Below are 16,699 nucleotides of genomic sequence, written 5' to 3'. Positions count from 1 at the left end.
TGTGGATCGCAAATGCTTGGGCGATATTGCAATAATTCGTCAAATAATATTATTAGACACGTTTTAAACTTACAAATACTCTCTTAGAGAATTGGCAGTTATGTATCCCCAGAAATGAGATTTCAACTTTATTCTATTTAAACCTTTGATTAGGAAACTATGAGCTTTCAGTACGAAGGCTTAAGATTCTGTTCAAGTTATGTTTCTTTCTTGTGTTTTGGAAAAAAAGATCAAGCTGTTGCTTTAAGTTTGCACTTCAAGTTACTTCGTTAGATTTACACGCCAAGTTGTATGATTTGAAAAAAATATGGTGAGTTGCCAAATTCAAACAATCAAAAGTGGATCGATAGCTGAAAAAGTTTGAGAACACCTGCCCTAGCCTAATGTATGCATCTTTAAGATGTTCATGAATGATCGTTGTTGTGTTATCTTTAATGGTGCATAACGCCCATTTAGGAAGATGCTTTTTGATCTCGATTTTGTATAAATCGAGAAATTTGGTTGTGAAGCCATTGAAATAATGTTGGCTTGCATTACTTGAAGTATCATTAAGATCTTGTACCGACTTTTCGAACCCTCTAAGCAGAAAACGCTCTTCGGATGAGTATCATTAAGGATGGGAACACATTTTACCCCAGTATCCCCAATCGGTCGCGCAAATCGATATCAAACCAACTTCATCACCTACTGAACCAGAAGCCAACAACCGTTGTGACGATGGGACCCCAGCTCTCAGCGGGACTTCCTTGCGGTCGCTTTCCTAACGACTCATTTTTCACACATCTTCTGTCGACATCAGACAGTGACTGTGACAATCACATCAGCAGGAGGCCTTCCCGTCCTAGTGGTCGGTCGTGTCTTCTTCGGCAACTGGCGAGACGGGAAACCCGTGGAACCAATCAACAAAGATATGAATGGGTTGGGTTGGGGCCATCTACCATCGAGACACCGATCGCTATCAGCAGCCCGGGCCGGGCTGTGCGCGTCGCGCGATCGAGATAGCCTTCGTGATTTGCAACGTTAATTTTCATTAGAAATGTGCGTCGACTTAAGTAATGAGATGTGAATTTACGAGACTCGACTTGGCGGGCGCAAGTCGGACGCTGGCTGGCTGAGGTGGTAAATGATGGCGCTAGCTTAGTAGCGGACCTGCCGGCGAAGGGCGATAGTCATCTCCCTTTTGCGGTCTAAGGCCTGCAAGATGGGCATCGGCACAGGTAACTACTTCATACCGACGCGGCAGCAGTGATGAATTGGTAATTAGAAAATTTGGTGCCATTAAAGTGACTGGTTTGAGCTGCGCTTATCAGCCGCGTCGCATCCATGTCAATGACAAGGGTATATAAATAGCAGGTAGTTATGGCGGTCGATGCAAAAAACTGACATGTGCTTGACATTCAAACGTGGTGCAGCTAAAGTTGGACCAGAGCACAGAAGGGTGGACCAATCAAGTAAATGGTGTAAACTTATGATAAAACTCAAAAACTTACATAACTGTTATGGTGTGATGGGTACAGCCAGGTACCTAACCAGAAGGTCAGCCTTCTTGTTCAGATGAGTTTTCAAACTTGAGACTTCAGCTTAAAAGGCACATCCCAAGTAACATTTTTTAGTCGAATAGACTTGAAGAGGTTCTTAGAACCAGCATAAAACCAAAATAAAAAGTATTAGGTTTTTTAACGATTCTTAAAACCTCTGTAAAACTATTTGGATAATAAAATGCTACCTAGGATACTAAACTTGATCAGAACTTTCACAGAAGCTCCAGCAATGACTATTTCTAGCCTCTTAAGAAGCTAGAAAGCTGCTCAGAATGCTGCTTAGAACTTGATCAAAACTTCCAAGTTTCTTGAAGTTCGTCATAGTAACTTCATGTCCTGAGGAAGCCTGGAGAAGATTCTAACAGAAGCTGCTTAGAACGCTATCCGACTACCTCATGTAAGCTTTTTTATTCAGATAATTTCTTAAAAAAGAAGCTAGTTACTCAATAGTCTACGGAGCAGCTTCTAAAAAGCCATTTAGCTTATCCGAAGTTTTGAGCACTTCAGCATTTTCTCATTCTGTAGACATTGTACTAACTTCAACACAGCTCAAATCAGACAATTTTTCCCAAGATATTGCCCTTGTCACTCCCCTGTGCGTGACGAGTACGCAACAAAACGATTAACGAAGTCGCGCAAATCTTGATGGGCGACCCAAAACGGGCGGCCAGTGTAATTAAAGTATAATCTCGTTGGTCCCACGCCCGCAACTCGCCGTTAACTTTCCAGAACTCAACAAAAAAGCAGAATCGTTCCTCCGGCATCACAACGCGCTGAACCAAATGGATTTGAATTGTGGAGGCAGTCAGTAGTGGGACGTGTCCTTATACGTCAAAACCGAACGACATCCATCGCTACGCTGCTTCTGATGGGATGGAATGGGCGGTGGGATCATCGAAAGGTTATTGGCTCTCTCAGAACTCCAGCCAGAATATCTGCTGAACGCAAATCCTGTCATGTGCGGTCGGAACTCTGAGTCAACAACTCACTTAGAAGCCGCGATCCAAGACCCTTTTGCTTGCGATGGTGGGGTGGTGACCAGTAAGGCAATGTCCGGCATCAGTTGGATTTTAATTGCCAATACCGTCGCATACACAGCGGACACCCACAACAGTTTGTCTCGTACAATGAAACATGTCATGTCCGTCCAGCTGACCAGTTGGTCGTTAAGTCGGTCTGTCTGTCGCAGGGATTAAGTTACGGATGTCGAATGGTGAAAGGAACGAAAAAGGCGGCTGTCATGCGGGAGATTGCGCCGCTGCTGTGATTGTAATTCTTGTGACGCATTTTATGGTAGATTAATTTCTCCCGATCAGAATAGGAAGGCGGTGGTTGTGTAGTTAATTGCAATGACGGATAAGTTATTGACGAGGGAGTAAGTGGTTCCGTTTGGCAAAATGTTGTCTTTTACCGTTAGATTAGCTTGTTTTCAATGCATGGCATTTGAGTTGACCATAATGACTAGTTTGTGATCGAACTTCACTGCACAGTATAGAGCATCTATCGTATTACGCCTACAAATCGGCAACCCGCGAGCTTTGTTGCATCATCTTCACAGTGATCTTAACACACAATTTATCATCTTACGCTTATCAAGCGGCAACCCACGCACCAACGTGAACAGGCCTTCTCCAAACATTCTGACATCCGCATGAACTTATGCAAATGCAGTGGTTACCGTGGGCTAGCGATTGACTGATCGCTTCCTCCCAATAGCACGATGATCTGCAATCTGACGTGGCAGGTGTCATTTTCGCTCATAAGACAAAACTCACCACACTGAAGACTGATAGGCAAGTCACAGCAAGCTATCACATGAATTCCTTGTGCAAGTGTAGCGCGCCTTACGATACTGGGGTGGCAACCACGGGCGAGCAATCAAGCTCATTCACAGATGTGCCTCCAACACAATTTCTCTGTTCGTCTACTCTCAAAAAGCTAAGATGGCACCTTTCTCGTGCCTTCAAAAACCCATATTAATAGAACTCAAATGACATGTTGATGAATACGCAAAACAAAAACCCATTTCATGGCACCATAAATCATATCATTTATCTGGCTTTTGATATGTGAGCATCAAACTCTTAAGAAAAAGTAGCTATCTTGAATTGAGCCGCCATTTTAGATTCAAGTCCGCCATCTTGGATAGTCTGGTCGTCATTTTTGGATTCTAGACTTCTTCCCATACCAAATAAACCCATATTGCATGGCTTTAGAGTCTAAAACTCTATTAATCAACCTCCACCTTGAATTTGGAGCCACCATCTTGGATTTTACACCACCATCTTTGATATTTCGGTCGCTTTTTTGGAATTCGACCCGAATATCTTCTACATATAAAAAATACCCATATTTTATGATTTTAGAGCCTGAAACTTCTATTAAACAGCCACCATCTTGAATTTTGAGACGCCATCTTGGGTATTCTGGTTGCAATTTTTGAGCTCCGCACATCTTCCCTATACCAAATATACCCATTATTATTATTAATATTTATTAAAGACACTTTACCACTTATGTGGCATTCGTGTCTGACAAATATACCCATGTTGCATGGTTTTAGAGTCTAAAACTCAATTAAACAATCGCCATCCTCAATTTGGAGCCACCATCTTGGATTTTAGATCGCCATCTTGGATATTCCGGTCGCCTTTTTGGAATCCGGTTCGGACATCTTCTACATTTCAAATATACCCATATTACATGATTTTAGAGCCCAAACTTCCATTAAACAGCCACCATCTTGAATTTTGAGATGCCATCTTGGATGTTCTTGTCACCATTTTTGGACTCCGGACATCTTACCCATGGGAGCGGACCTGATGTGATGGTTAGAACACTTGACTATCACGCCGAGGACCTGGGATCGAATCCCACTACCGACAAACTCGCCAAAATGTGAGTTCTTCCTTCGGAAGCGAAGTAAAAACGTGGGTCCCGAGATGAACTAGCCAAGGGCTAAAAGTCTCGTTAATACAGATAAAAAAAAAATCTTCCCCATACCAAATATACTCATATTTCAAGTTTTAGAGCCTTAAACTCCATTCAGCAGCCGCCATCTTGAATTTGGAGCCGCCATCTTGGGTTTTAGGCCGCCAAATTGGATGTTCTGGTCGCTATTTTCGGACTCTGGACATCTTCCCTATACCACATATACCCATATTGCATGCATTTAGAGCCTAAAACTCCACGAAACAGCCGCCATCTTCAATTTTAAGCCGATATCTCGGAGTTTAGACCGCCATCTTGGATATTCTGGACGCAATTTTCGGAGTCCAGACATCTTCCCCATACCAATATACCCAAATTGCATGGTTTAAGGGCCTAAAATTCCATTAAATAGCTGCCATCTTGATTTTTTTTTGAGCCGCCATCTTGGATTTTAGACCGCCATCTTGGATATTCTGATTGCCTTTTTTTGGAGTCGAGACATCTTCCCTATACCAAATATACCCATATTGCATGGTTTTACAGCCGAAATCTTGAATTTGGAGCCACCATCTTGAATATTGAGTGACCTCTTTTGTACACAGACATGCATACACAAACATACACACATACAGGATCACTCCAATTTGTCGAACTGAGCGATTGGTGTATTTGACTTGACCGTGCGAACCTTCTATCGAGAATTCGAAAAATATAGTCTTTAAGTACCACTTTGGTGTACGAGAAAGGCATAACATCTACTAAAACTAATCCACCAACCCTTCTCTATCCATTGCAGATGGCGCACTCGCACAAACGAAACGTACCTTCCGAACCGGAGCGGCTCAGCCCCGTGCCCTCGGGTCCAACCCTCGGTCCAGCCACTCGTCCTCCGTGGACTTCAACTGCCCGGAAGAATTCGGGTACTATCCACATCCCTCCGACTGTTCGCAGTACTACGTCTGCGTGTTCGGTGGGGCATTGCTGGAAAGCTGTACCGGCGGGTTGATGTACAGTCACGAACTGCAAACCTGTGACTGGCCCCGAAACGTGGGCTGTGACCTTCCGGCGTTGAGCAGTCCATCCGCACCAGAACGAGCAGCCGTTACTCCACGCGTACCGCAGGTCCTATCGCGGATCCGGTTCTCCAGTGCTCCATCAGCACCCTCCGCACCGTCGGCTCCATCCGGACCCAGTGGTCCCTCGGGACCTTCCGGCCCTGAACCCTCGGCACCTGCACGTATCCAGCAGGTTCACGCTCTACCGCCACCACCACCGCCAGCAAATCTCAACCCTGTGATCACTACCCGTGGACAACCCAAGAACTCCCCACAAGAAGATATTGCCAAGGTAAGTTCTTCACAACATCCTAGTTTGAACACGAGTTCAAAACCATGATCCCCACAGCTCTACGAGGAAGCTCACGACACTCTGCCACCGGTCGAAGAGGAAGAATCCAGCCGTCCGCAGCGTATCTACCGTGGTCAGCCTAGCACCGTCACTCAGGTTCAGCGCGATCGGGACGGAATCCTGCAGCAACCGAGCGTAAATGCCATTCCAACCCAGGCTAAAGTAGGTTCCTTTGCGTACAGTGCCCAGCCGCAACCTTTCAGGTAAGCAACAAGGTTTCTTAGCCCCTTCTCTTGTACAACACTCCGTCACTGCACTCCAACTTCAAACTGTACCAAAACTGAACTTCAGTACACACCTCATCTCAATGTGTCAACCTTCAAAATTCTACAAACTGTGTATTCCTAAAATGTTCAACTTCAAACTTCCATTTCATACTTGCGCACAGTGACGAAGACAAACTGCAAGACCTAGACCACGAAGCAAACAGCAAAACGCACGATCGCAAAAAGCGCGACGTTTCTTCAGACCAACCGGCCAGCCAGGACAAAACGATCGATCCGATCGAGACCGAAGATAAAACAAACGATAACCGACATGTCAAACGTTCGAACCCAGATGAAACTGCTCCCGCTGGAGAACTCCTGGTTCCAACTGCACTGGAGGAAACAGCAGACAGCGTGGAGAGTGCCCGCAGTGCTCGACAACTAAGGCCATTGGGAAACTGGCAGTACAGATCGTTGGACACTGCACTCTCCCGCCAGAATGCTTACCCCCAGAGCAGTTACGACCCATTCAGTTTCACAGCCGGACCGACTCCGGCAATCCACATCAAGTCCGGAGCACGGTACTACCAACCACAACAGTACAGTAAGAAAGAAATCACCAACAACTACAACGATTACCTCGAAGCATACGCCAAAGCCAAACAGGGCTCACAATACCTTCGGCCAGTAGAAGTCACCCGCCATAAGACCGCCGGTCTACAGAACTACAAAACAGTTACCAAGATAACACCTCAGGACAGCCTGATCCCCCTGTTGATCTCCAACCAATCGCCCAGACCGCAACAGTATCAAACCGCATTTACAGCAGCCGCATTCGTGAACAACCACAACAACAAGAAATATACCACCCCAACCCCGGATAGCGACGATGAAACCATCCCGGACAACTTTGCCTTCTTCCACTTCGGAAACACGTACTCGTCAACGCCCATCTCGGTCAACAACCATGCCAAGCAAACCGTCAGTAACAACCCTCCACCTCCCAAGCAACCCTCCGTCCAGGCCTCTCAACCGCAACAACCTCCCCAGAAAATCTCCCAATCCACGCACCGAAGCCCCTACATAGCCTTTAGCTCCGTCGGTGGCTTCTTCAACAACCAACCCACGTCCAACCCGATCAAGGAATCCTTCGTCCCTATCCCAAAACAGTCATCCAACTCCCAATCCCAATCACCCCAAATCAAGCAGAAGATCCTCGCAGGACCTAGCACTCCCGCCCCGGTATACGAAAGCATCAGCAACTCAATACCTCCCAGCAATATCCGCTTCACAGTCACCACACCAAAATCCCTCGACTACTACTCCCCGAACATCTACGTCAACAGCAAGGAGAAGATCCAGTCGAACAACTCGCCCTCCTTGGTCACGTTCGCTAGCTTCAACGACAAACCGCTTTCGATCTTCGAATCATCCACGGTCAAGCCAGCCGCGTACTTCTCGACCAAATCGACCAACGGCTTCCAGCCGATCATCATTTCCACCACGCCTCGCTTCTACCAACCATCCGTCAGTCCAGCCAAGTCGGAGTACAACCGCTTCTTCGAGAGCATCAAGAACACACACATCCAGCAAGTCGGCAACGGTAAGTTTAACGACGGTTTGCAGGACATTGGAGTGCACTACGTGAAGAACGGAACCACAAATCTGCGACCAGTTCCACCGGTGCAGCAGTACCAGAAGCCGTACTACGGACCATCGACTGCAAGGCCGGTGAAGCCCGAGAACGAGTACTACTACGATGACGATGATGTCGAAGATGATCGCGGTCACAAATACGTGAAGAATACACTGAATGATAACCGGAGACCAAGCTATCCGAATAGGCGACCCACCGAAGACGACGAGGATGACTACTATGACGATGAAGATGAGGATGATTACGAGTACCGCTATCCGGTGAACAAGTCGAAGTACACCCCGATGACGGAAACCATGGCTCCCAGACCTTTGGCCAATTTGACCACCCCTAGACCAAGCGGCGTGTCGGGACACATCATGTACCACAACCATCGATATGAGACAACTACGTGGAAACCCAGTACCGTGACGGCATATCCACCGACAACCAGTGTCATCCCTCCGATCATCCAGTTTCCAGAAGACGTCTTCCAGGGAATCAAGCCCTTCAACGATATCCCGCGATACCTCAACAAGTCCAGCTCACGACCGTACGCAGTTCGGCAACGCATCCGTCCTACCGCAATCCCCAATGCCAATCTCATCGACGAGACTACCTCCAAGGAACTCCTACGCACCACTGCCAAATCGTTCAGCTCCAAGAGCAACATCTTCAAGACGACCCCTACGCCAACGCCGCCAAGGCCTACGACCACGACAACGACGACCACGACGACGACTCCGGCACCTCCGGTGACTCGGACTCGAACCCTTACCACGACCTCCACCGTCCCACCACCCACGACGACCGGTGAGACGACCGCGCGCAAACGGTACACCGTTCGACCGAACCGCGGCCAGCAACGCTGGCGCACTACCGAGACTCCCGAACAGGAACCACAAACACTACCTACGATTAGCATCCGACCGAACAAGAACCAGAACCGTAACAATCGATTGGAACTCGATGAACGGCTACCGAACAGGTACGAGTATTGTTTCCCTTTTTCTCTAGATGCACCCTTTGTGTTTTTCTTTTTTATTCTCTCTCTCATTTTGTTGTGTGTGTGGCTGGGAGTCTTTCCGAGCGAGCACCCTGCATCTGCATATACCTACTACTTTCCGGTGGACAAGGACGTTTGTAAATATGTTCTCACTAACTGTGTTTTTTTCTTGAGTTTCTCTGTCTGGCGCGAGCAGCACACTACGAGCCTGCTTGAGTGATCTTGTAAATACATTTGGTCTCTAATTGCAACGAGGTTTTTTTGGGAGAATCTTTCCAACTGGATGCGTACTAATGTGGGATTGTGCATTGGATTTCCAACAGAGTTGAAACGTCATCGCCCGCCCCAAGCCGATACGTGCCCGAACAGCCGCAGAAGACAGTATTGTCTCAGAGCAACAAGAACTACTACAACACCAGCAACTACGATCCATCCGGATATGATTCGTACTACGCTGTCTATGACGATGACGTAGAGCTGTACAGAGATGTTGGTGAGTATGCGATAAGATAGATCTAGAAACACTGGAATAGGTTCATTCAATGGTCTGTTCGATTTTGTAGAATACCAACCGCAGTATAACCAGAACAACCAGCAGTCGTCTCAGCAGCCGCAGAAGCCTATCGTGTCGTCCACCTACCGGCCAACCGTGGTCACAACCATTGCTCCAACTTCTCAGCGAGATCAGTCTTCGTACGTAACTTCTCCCCGAACTACCTACCAACAGCGCCCGACCTATCAGGATTATGATGATGCCCTTGTATCACAGGTAAGTATCGACCTTGGATTATGCCAGTCCACAAATGAACTAATGAAAATTCTCTATTCGTTGAACAGCTTGAAGATGATCGTTATAATCAGAAACAAACGCACACGCAACTCAGGTATTTCCTTTCAGTTTTTCTACTCCTAGCTGTTAATCTTATCGTAAACATATTGCTTCCAAGATCTACTATATCGAAACGAATTCTAACCAATACTATCTTCGCATTTCCTTCCTCTTTACAAAACTTATCGAAACGTAAACCAAATCCTTGCGGCTGTCCAAATCCACATCTGTGAATACCAAAACAAACACAAAAACAGAAACGAATTGAACTCGATCTCAGATCGTCCGATTTTGGTATCGTCAACGATTCGTACCTATAACAGTCCAAAATACCAGACAGCCTTCGTAACATCACCCGAACCGTTCTCACTTCCATCAACAACCACAACAAGAACCACTACAACCACCAGATATACCACTCCAACAACAACAACACCCGCTCCGCCACAGTACTATACCACAAGGTACCACATTCCAAGGCCATCCAACATGAGCTCGTTCGTTCGTTCGTTCGTTCGTAACCCAGTAGCGAAACAGCACGTGATACGATCGGCCATTTTGTTTTTTTTTTGTTTTCTAGCTGTCAAAATTTTATAAACCCATCACGTGTCAAAACCAAACCATCATCGCTCTGCTTCAAGCTCTTTACTCTAAACACCACCACCACCCGGTCAACTGGAGTAGTTGTAGTGGGATCATCCTAGAACAGACCGGATAGATGGATTCTGTAGCGCTTTCCGCATCATTGAATGTTGTTTGTTGTATCTACACTAGGAGACGTCACGCACACACACGGCAACTGCCGTACAGCATGCGCAAGTGTGCGTGAGCGATTTCACTCGTTGTTGTGTTGTTTTAGAGAAGCTTCATCCTCTGCAAAAAAAAACTTCTTTCTTCTTCGCAATATGTGTTCGCTTCGAACTTCTTTCTTTGTTCTATCACTGTGTAAGAACCTGTGTTCCTTGGAGTACCAAGAACTGTCAGTCAGCTTTTGCTTTTTTATCATCATCATTCCATTTCGCCGCTGTCATCCGCAGAGAACAGAACATCACGACCAAGAAACGAGCATGAATCAAGAAGAAACCGGAATTCAATGTTTCCATGGTGTTATCCGTTCCTCTTCTATTAAAATCCCATTTGTGTCTAAAATCTTCTCTAAAATCCGTCTTCCATTAGAGCATGCCATTAACGATGGATAGTGTGGTTTCCTGTCTTCTTAAATTTTAGAAATCTGGTTCCCTTAACGTCTAACCTTGCAGGATTAAATAGGATAGGCTAACCCTACTACATAGTCTTGATCTCGTAGGAGCTTTGAGGTGTCACAAGGACACATCTGAATTGTATCTAAGCTCTTCCGAATGATAGACCTCCTAGATCCTTTAGCTCTCGCCTGTTTCTAACTCTTAACTTTATGTTGTCCAAAAAAACTGAATTTCAATTGTCATCATTTCTAAAATTCCAAACAATGCTGTCTATTCCAACAGATCATCACAATTGGATGAAAAAAGCCATAAATCAACCCCCAAATCAATTATATTAACACTCGCAGCACGCGCGGGTCCCTCCTCCACTACGGAAAGTCCCATCCTTGTATCCTTCTCCCCATTCTCCTACAACGCGGCCCGATCGGCCAGCACAGCCCACTCAAACATTTACAGACCATCGAAAAGCACTACGACTACGACAACAGAATCCTCTCCCAAAAGCCCCACAACCTTAGACAGTGACGCTAGTGACAGTAAAGCCCTCCGAATCCCTCCCGAAATCAAGTTCCATCCCATACCCGAAGACAGCTACTATGACGACGATGAATACCCCCTCAGTAAGACACGGTACGAATACGGCGATGAACAGCAAAACGATAGCAGCAATGATCCGTCGGACAAGAAATTTATCACCCAAAAGTTACTCCCCGTCAATCCTTCATCCTCTAGCTTCAGTTCGTCAGGTATTCGCGGTGATTCCCCTTTCTCATATGATCCGCCACGAAACTACTTTTCCTATACATTCAACAAAACCCCATCTACGACAACTACCACGACTACAACCACAACTACCCCTGAACCAACAACAACTACCACAACAACTGCCGCAACTACAACCACAACCACGACCTCTACAACCACTCCGAGTCCGGTAACTCAGCGTCAACGTATCCAAAGCTATATCGCGTCAGACATACAACCGGAAAGTTTTAAACCCCATCGCATCATCACCACGTCTAAGTCTCCGGCCATCCCTGACTACGATAGTTATTTAGGTCCGGTTGTAACCCGAACTCGCGGTCAAAACACTTTTCTCAAAGCTCTCGGCACTACGCTTTCCGCTACACAACAATCCACCATCGCAACCTCCACTACCGCAGCACCTGCTTACGCATACTCCTCCATTGCACCGGTTCAGACTAAGCCATCCTCTCAATTTCTTCCGGATCAACCGATCCGATTCACATTGAGTACCAGTCTTGGCAACTCGCGTCCTGAAGCCCCAAGCTTCCCAAGCTCCACCCAATCTCCACGATACGTCGTCAGTCCCGACCAGTTTGCCGCCAACAATACAATTCGGCTTACGCTTAGCACCTCTTTGGGACACAGCTCAACTACAACTCGTGTCCCTTTCACACCGTCTTCTCCACGCTACGAATCGCGTCCGGAGCAAGTACGCTATTCGACCGGGAGCTCGATATCTGAAGAGCTCATCATGACAACCGCCAAACCGGTCGCTCAACCAACGCGATACGAAATTCGACCTGAACAGTTCGACAGCAACAAGTCCATCAGATTCACTCTGAGTGCTGGAATCGGTGGTCGTCCTACGGTTTCAAAGGGTACCGTCGAAACGGTGGAAATCACCTCTATTAAACCTAGATATTCACAGTTTACTGAATCTGATGCGGTGACGACGACCACCACCACAACTGAGCCTACCACTACAACTTCCGCTAGTAAAGTTCTACGATTTTCCCCAAGTTCGACTCCGTCTCCGACACGCGGACGTTACTACCAAAATCCATCATCATCAAAACCAACAAAAGTTAATTTTCGCGACACTGATCCAACCTCTTCCAGCGAATGGGTTCCCTCTTACCCAGACAGCGTCTTTTCAAGCCCTCAAACAAACACTCTTCAGGAACACGATGAGCAAGAACCTGACGACTCGTTCATTCCCTCAAAACCTGAACTTAGCTATCAAGACCAGTTAGGTGTAAAAACATTGCCTCCGACTCGGTTTCCCCCACGAACTACCCCTCCACCTAACGCAGCTGCTGACAGCAAACGACTAGCTGAAGTAGTACAAAGTTCAACTACGCGAAGCTTTACCTTCAAAGAGTCACTAAACAGAACACTTGAACCTACCACTTCTTCGCGTCCTGTGGTATCACCATTCAGAAGCCTCGAAATTCAACGCCAAACCCCTTCCTCTGATAAGGCATTCGCTTATTCGACCTCAAGGGTATTCTCCAACATCTTCCGAACTACCACAGAAACTCCCCGGGAGTCTCCACTGAGAAACTACTTCCTCAATACAGGTGCTTCCAAGTTTTCGACCGTCTCTCGAACTTTCACAAGCACTACTCCAGAAAGCACAACTCCCACCACCACTAGCACCACTACCCCTACTACAACTACCGAACCATCAACGACTCCCAGCAGCACGACTCCTTACACTACCACCACCACAACTACTGAACCAACCACCACTACTACTGTTCCACTAACAACCACCACCACTCCGGTTTCCACAACTTATTCCACCTACATCACCGAAGACACCACCTCGACTACGGTCCCCAAACCTACCGAAGTCTATCGGGGACGATACAGGCCGGTCTTCAACCTGCCGCGATCGTCCGAAACCTCCGAGGAGGTAACCACTCCTCGGTACCGCCTCCGGAACCGTGGTCCCTCAAGACGGACCTACACCCGGCTAAGGCCTACATCTCTGAATGGTGCCTATCGTAACAATAATACTCATGTACCTTTTACTAACACCGAAAGCACCGTGCTTTCGATATCTACCGAGTACTCGGATCGCCACGCGGCCCCAACCGCGTTGCCTGTGATCGCTTCCTCGACTAGTTCATATTTGAACGGAATTCGGACCACGGGTCGGTCCGGTCACGACAGTGACGACGCACCGGTCAAAGCGTCCCACTACAAGTCGCGTTTTAGTGACAACAATATTGAAGTGTTTAAAAAGATCACAACCCCGTCGGAGAATGCCACCGGACACGTAAAAATCGTTGAGATTACCGACAAACCCGTGTACTACACTAGCTACCATATGACCTCGACTGAACTGAACTCTTTTGGACCTTCCAGCAAGACTGAGTCTACGACCAAGAAATTCCGTGCGACAGTAGAGATGCCGGAGATGAACATTCCCACCGAAAAGGAGCTGTTGTCCTACCACCAGGACGACAGTGCCAGCCGCGAAGAAGAAGACGAAGAGGACGAAGTAGAAGAGGATGAGGGAACTCCCGAAGACGAGTTTACGGATTATTCGTATCTCGAGACGACCAGCGCTGCTACGACCACGACGACCTCCACATCCACCCTCCGGACAGCCAACCCCTACAAACCCCTGTACCGGTCGAACAAACGCTACACAACTACCACTACTACCGAACCGCCAACGGTACGCTACTCGTCCAGCACTGTGACCACGCAACGACTCAACCCGACCAGCACGACGTTCGCCGATGTCCCGAGTTCCACAACTACCACCACCACCACCACCGAAGACGTACCCTCGACGACCACCGAAGACTCCGGACCACGGACTAGCTCTCCGCCAAGCTCCAGTACGACCACGTCCACCATATCCATCACCTCCACAACCACCTCTCGCTTACCCACAACACTGTCCATAAACAAGCTCCCACCGCGCGCTTCCAGGGTCAATAATGCCATAAAGACCACGATTGCGGCCGCACAGCTGCCACGCCGATATAGCAAACCGTCGTCAGCCGGGAAAAGCATACAATGTACAGAAAACTCACTTTCCGCCAAGTGCAACGAAATCCCCTCGAGGTACTGAAACAATTCTCTCAGCCAATCAATCCTACGCTCTCATGTTTTTGTTTTGTTTTGTTTTCGTTTTGTTTTATCTTCCACTACTTCTATTGCGCGCATAACCAATACCGATGCGAAACACCACCGCCAATACAAAGTGCAATTGTACGCATACTTAGAGCATTCCCATACATATATATTTAGATAAAGCAACGGAAACAATTTGCCATAAACCAAAAAAATGTACTCACGTTTGCAAGTTGCCCGCCGCCTAGTTGATTGTTTTCATTTTAGTGTGTACTAAACACCACCCGCCAAATCACCACCAGCTCTGCCAAAATTATTTAGTCTAAAAACCAAATAAAAACCAAAAACAACACCACTTACCATAATATTCAACCAACCAAAAAAAACACTTTCGCATAATTTTACGCTGCCTTCTATTGTTTCTTCACTTTCTATAAATCTTATTCTTCGATTTGTTTTCACCTTTGTTCCTCTTCTAGTAGAGCTCCTTCACCATTACAGATGAAGCTCCGTAGTTAGCTGTTGCGATGGTTTAGTTTGGTCTAAATTGGTGATTAGAGTTATTAGAATTTTTATTAGAAACCGTAAGATAGAATCTTAAAACTTATGAATCAGGTTAGGGAAGAAGCATTTACAAGCTACCGCTTCGGGAGATTGTGTAGCGGCGTAGTAGCATCTAGAGATTCGTAGACTGATAACACCTAGTCGAAATCTGGAAGAGTACGGTAGATGTTCATTCAGTAGAAACAAATTTGACAAATACGGATGGTAGTTTGAACGGATCTGGATCGGGGACTGAATGGAGGGATGAACGAAATCGATCAGTTCCTGGTGACCAACGACGCACCACGACGACGGCAGATGATTCTGGGCTCTGCTTCACCGCTTCTTATCACTCGCGCTGTGTCATCATTTGGTGATTGTGAAAAAAAATATTGTCACTCATTTGGGTTTTGGGATGTAGTTGCACGATAATGCATCTTGCATAGATTTATTGAATGTAATGAAAGAGTAAACCAAAATCTGTAACCGCACGTCTATTGATAATATTCTCCAAGATCTAAAACCTGGATCACTTTAAAGTGCACCGACGACATACTCAGATCACTTGATGATACGTTATTTGTAATACTAGAGGAAAAAAAATTAGCACTGTTCAATCCGAATTGAAAATTGAGAAAGCATGACAGTCATCATTACAGGCCACGCTCCGAAACCATGGCTCCTCACTACACTAAAAACTATTTTCTTCTTGCTTATATACGAGCTACAAATCTATAGCTTAAATGCTCGAGTCTGAGCCAAGCATGGGAAACTCTCGTTCAATTATTGCCGTTCACTCACTACCACGCACAATCTGAAGCGAGTGTACGTGTCTTCCAACCAAGTGTTTTTATTTTCGACTTGCATTACTCATCTATTTGTTGAACAAGCACCAAGCGACACCAGAAACGACGCGACGGCTAAGTGAATCGCTACCAAATCTGCGTACTAAATCCTCCCAATGAACACTGCATGAGTTTATTCACTTCCGATCCAAACTGCGAACCAACAGCAACGAATAACAATGCCAAGCGACTTGCGCACTGGTGAAAGGATTGCGTGCGCGTTCTGGCAACCCATTTTCTGCATCATTTTCGATTCGCTTCAGCAAAGGGGAGTACATATGAATGGAACGAGATGAATATACGGACCCTTGCAATCAACATTGGATAGTTCGTGTTCTTTTGCTGTTTTGCATCGCTTGCGTTCGAGTAAGCGAGTGAATTTTTCCATGTATGTTCTGAATTTAATTGAGCGTTTGTAGTTGTTACTCTATAGTATTGCAAGTCAGCACCCAGCCAACCACGTATCGTAAATCATTGTGTGGAAAAAATCGTATATTTTCATGTATTGAATCAGAATTGTATAATAATATGTATATTTGTTGACAATGATTGCGTAAAATCGCATTTCATGCCAAATTAAATTTCAATTGCGATTTTGTTTCATATAGTCGTCTCCGATCATAAAAGGTGCGAGATACTATCGGTAGGATCGCACAGAATCGGATAGAATCGTAAGAAAAACATACATTCCTAGTGTCAAGCTGCAAGTTCGC

General features: G+C 46.3%; 1 protein-coding gene across 4 annotated transcripts in view; it reads left to right on the top strand.

Annotated features, from left to right (window-relative positions):
* The first annotated feature begins 5,272 nt into the window (after positions 1–5,272).
* Positions 5,273–16,699, top strand: part of LOC109405858 (mucin-2) — a 34,619-nt gene continuing 23,192 nt past the window's right edge. The window contains exons 1-8 of one of the 4 annotated variants that reach the window (XM_029858855.2): positions 5,273–5,819; positions 5,877–6,082; positions 6,268–8,709; positions 9,051–9,220; positions 9,291–9,496; positions 9,565–9,611; positions 9,814–10,020; positions 11,041–14,589. In XM_029858855.2, the coding sequence (XP_029714715.1) occupies positions 5,478–5,819; positions 5,877–6,082; positions 6,268–8,709; positions 9,051–9,220; positions 9,291–9,496; positions 9,565–9,611; positions 9,814–10,020; positions 11,041–14,589 (7,169 nt within the window). In that variant the 5' untranslated portion in view covers positions 5,273–5,477. The remainder of the gene's footprint in view (positions 5,820–5,876; positions 6,083–6,267; positions 8,710–9,050; positions 9,221–9,290; positions 9,497–9,564; positions 9,612–9,813; positions 10,021–11,040; positions 14,590–16,699) is intronic. The other 3 variants (XM_062850663.1, XM_062850664.1, XM_062850665.1) reach the window with 3 other exon arrangements.

This window comes from Aedes albopictus, chromosome 2 (assembly GCF_035046485.1).
Source record: "Aedes albopictus strain Foshan chromosome 2, AalbF5, whole genome shotgun sequence".
In the NCBI taxonomy this organism is placed as follows: domain Eukaryota; kingdom Metazoa; phylum Arthropoda; class Insecta; order Diptera; family Culicidae; genus Aedes; species Aedes albopictus.
The sequence above is the reverse complement of the archived record's forward strand: the minus strand, read 5'-3'. Positions and strand labels throughout refer to the sequence as shown.